Consider the following 3,426-nt stretch of genomic DNA (forward strand, 5'->3'; position numbering starts at 1 on the left):
TCCTTAAATTTTAGTTAATGATGAATAAGTCTCTTCTACTCAATCACCCCACGTTTTAAAATCTCTACCTTAAATACTATAATTTAAAAAGAAAAAAAAAACTTGAATAATCAATGCATTTTCATTTACAGAAAGCTTGATGTACATGACAAATTTTTTAAGTCCAATTTGTAGCCAAAAACAAGAAAGAAATGTGAAATTGTCGATTGTGATTCACGTTTATTATTTAATTAATTCATTTATTTATTTTGGTTGGGTGTAATAGACAACTACAAAAGCAACCAATCTTTTAATTGAGGTGGAGTAAATAAAGCTAATTTAAGGGTTCCAAGAAATCAGGTGATGTCGGCTTCCGAAGCTCCGAGCTGCAACTCCTCCGACCACCAGCCGGAACGTGCCGCCGATGACAACCGGAAGCTTCATGGTTCATCAAAAAAGTTGAGATTGAGCGACGGAAGATGTATAGCTTACATAGAAAAAGGTGTTCCCAGAGATGAGGCCAGCTACAAAGTTCTTGTGGTTCATGGCTTCGACAGCTCCAAAGACATGAACTTCATGGCACCTCAAGTTAGTATATTTTGTTTTGTATTTCTGTTAGAATCAAGCACTTATTACTGCACCAAAAATATAGGGAAGATCCAATTTAGTGGATTTACAGGTCTTTCAAACATCTACTCAATAATTTTTCTAACACAATTTGTCCTGTTTCCGATACAATTTGTTAGATCAAACACGTACCATTAGGTCACTTTATTTCTTTATACAGTCACATTTTTTAATGGCATGATACACTTGACCCTTTCAGTCTCCGTCGAATATTTTAGTATCGGTTAAAAAATTCTGTCCAAACACTCGCATTGGATGAAATTTCCGTCCAAACACTCGCGCGTTGGACGGAAATTCCGTCCAACTTTCCGTCATTCCATGTGATTTTTTACAAATTTCCGACCAATACTTTTGTTGGACGGAAATAGCGAGATTTTCAGCAGTGCTTCAGCGGTCTCTGCCCAACAAATCTAGTCTAATATAATCTAATCTTATTGTTTGATTGAAGTAGGAGTTGATGAAGGAGCTGGGGGTGTACTTAGTCCTATTCGATAGAGCCGGATATGGAGAGAGTGACCCCAACCCCAAACGCACGCAGAGCAGAGAATGTTTGGATGTGGAGGAAGTAGCGGAGCTGCTAAACTTAGGACCCAAGTTTTATCTGATCAGCAATTCCATGGGATCTTACCCCACATGGGGCTGCCTTAAACGGATTCCCCAGAAGCTACTAGGGGTGGCCATGGTGGTTCCACCGGTGAACTACCAGTGGCCCTCCATCCCCGATGACATCCTCACCAAGAACGAGCAGAGGAAGAAGATGATCTACCGGGCCATAATCTGGATCGGAAAATATGTTCCCAGTTTGGGGCAATGGTGGGCAACTCTAAACCCTTCAAGAAATAACAAGAATTATAGCGACAGGGATCTGGAACTTATCAAGAATTCACCCAACGGCCATGAAACCCCCACTGCAGTAATATATACATACATACTCTTAACATAATATATATAATTGAATAGAATATAATTGAATTGAAAAATGCAGGAAAAGCTGAAGGACAAAAGAGTTTTTGACAACCTATGCTCGGATTTCTTGGCGTTTTTCAGTAAATGGGAATTTGATCCATTGGAGATGAGCGATCCGTTCCCGGAGAAGAAAGGGTCGGTACAGATATGGCAGGGTTGCCAGGACAGGTTCATAAGCGTGGATTTACAGAGATATGTTGCAAGAAAACTACGTTGGATTCGGTACTATGAAGTCCCAGAAGGCGGCCACTGTCTTGTCTACGACGGCGATGTTTGTGAAGCCATATTCAGGGCACTTTTGCTTGGAGAGGATCCTCCCAAGTTTAGGCCTTACTAATCAAATTCTTTTTTAAAAAAAAATAAAAATTGTTATGCTATCGGGTAATTAATATCAAAAATAATTATTTGTGTTAAAGATTATTTTATACTCTACCCCCATAAATTTATGGTTTTGAATAAAATTAATGTAAACCAAAGTGTACTACAATGTAATAGATCAGAGTCAGTAGCATTCAAAAAAATGTAAACCAAGGCAGCAAATTTTTTGGCTACTTGCTCCCTTTCACATGGTACGAGGCTCAGGATCTTGATGAATGTCTCCGCAAATATTTAGAATATGATGTGGAAAGATCAATGTGACTCAAAATTTTTTCGAAGAATCGTGTCTATTAGGGTGGAGCCACGCTCTCTTAGGCTTCCTGGGTCAACTCGGACTTTTTTTTGATTAAAAAAAATAATGTAGGTTAAATTGCCTATAATATCTTTGTATTATATGATTTTGTTTAATACAGTTTATTTGACACAACCGTCGCTAACATATCATGATTTAAGTTTCATTTGTTAAAATAACCACCACTAACTATTATAAGTTGCTAAATGCCAAGTTTTTTTTTTTTTTTTTGACACTACTATAATTACATAAAATATAATATTTTCTTACCTTGCACGTTATTAGGGATAATAAAAAGTAGGTTGTTGCTTATTTCGCTATTTCGGAATCCAAACCTACTAAATAAATTTAGAATTATTACCAAACATAAATAAATATTACCCAATTAAACTTATTTCAAACACATTTGACACAACTCATATGGTACTAGCTCAAAATCATCCTAAAACCCGTTTAATATATTTTTAAAAAAGAGAATGGGATATTGATGGTCCCGGTTAAATTGAGTACGTGCGAAGAAGGGGAGGGGGGAGGGGATGATTTGGATTTTAAAGACTTTATGAAATAAAGTAAGCTAAAAGTTTATAGGTTGACTTCACAAGTTAATTTCTTAACAATACCTAGAAAGGCTATAGTGAAAGTTTAACTAATTAGTCAAGACAAAATTTGGTCAAAATTAATGCACATCAGAAATATTTGTTATCACACTTAGCGCTTATAAAAATTTGAAAATGTTAAAAAAATATTCCCTTTGTCACATTTTGCATATCATGTTTACTATTCATTGATTAAATCAACTCTTTCTTCATTGCTTATTTTCTTTAGTAATTTTTAATTATTTTTAAATTTTTTTTTTTTGTGTTTAATAGTTATTTTTATGTAGTTTCAAAATATATAAATTTTAATTATATACTAATACTTATAAATTTAATATTATAAAAAATTGAATTAAAAATAACTTTAATCAAGTATCATTAACTGAATAAGATAAACAAAATAGGACGGACGATGGAGTAATAAGTATGATATGTGATAAATTGAAATGCATAAAGAAAATTAGATAAAGAATTTTTATAGTGGTTTGATGATGGTATAATTTCTGTATCCCACTCTTCTCCTTACCATTAGGAGTATCTTTCACTAGTAACTTTGTTCGCCTTATAACACAAGTGAAAACAAATTTA

At 34.4% G+C, this 3,426-nt stretch overlaps 1 protein-coding gene across 1 annotated transcript; it reads left to right on the plus strand.

Annotated features, from left to right (window-relative positions):
• Positions 1-301: 301 nt before the first annotated feature.
• Positions 302-2,304, plus strand: LOC109192790. Its single transcript, XM_019343499.1, has 3 exons — positions 302-567; positions 1,058-1,519; positions 1,592-2,304. The coding sequence occupies exons 1-3, from the start codon at positions 343-345 to the stop codon at positions 1,907-1,909; spliced, it is 1,005 nt and encodes a 334-aa protein (XP_019199044.1). The 5' UTR covers positions 302-342; the 3' UTR covers positions 1,910-2,304.
• The last annotated feature ends 1,122 nt before the right edge of the window (positions 2,305-3,426 follow it).

Source organism: Ipomoea nil, unplaced genomic scaffold (assembly GCF_001879475.1).
Source record: "Ipomoea nil cultivar Tokyo-kokei standard unplaced genomic scaffold, Asagao_1.1 scaffold1834, whole genome shotgun sequence".
NCBI classification, from domain to species: Eukaryota; Viridiplantae; Streptophyta; class Magnoliopsida; order Solanales; family Convolvulaceae; genus Ipomoea; species Ipomoea nil.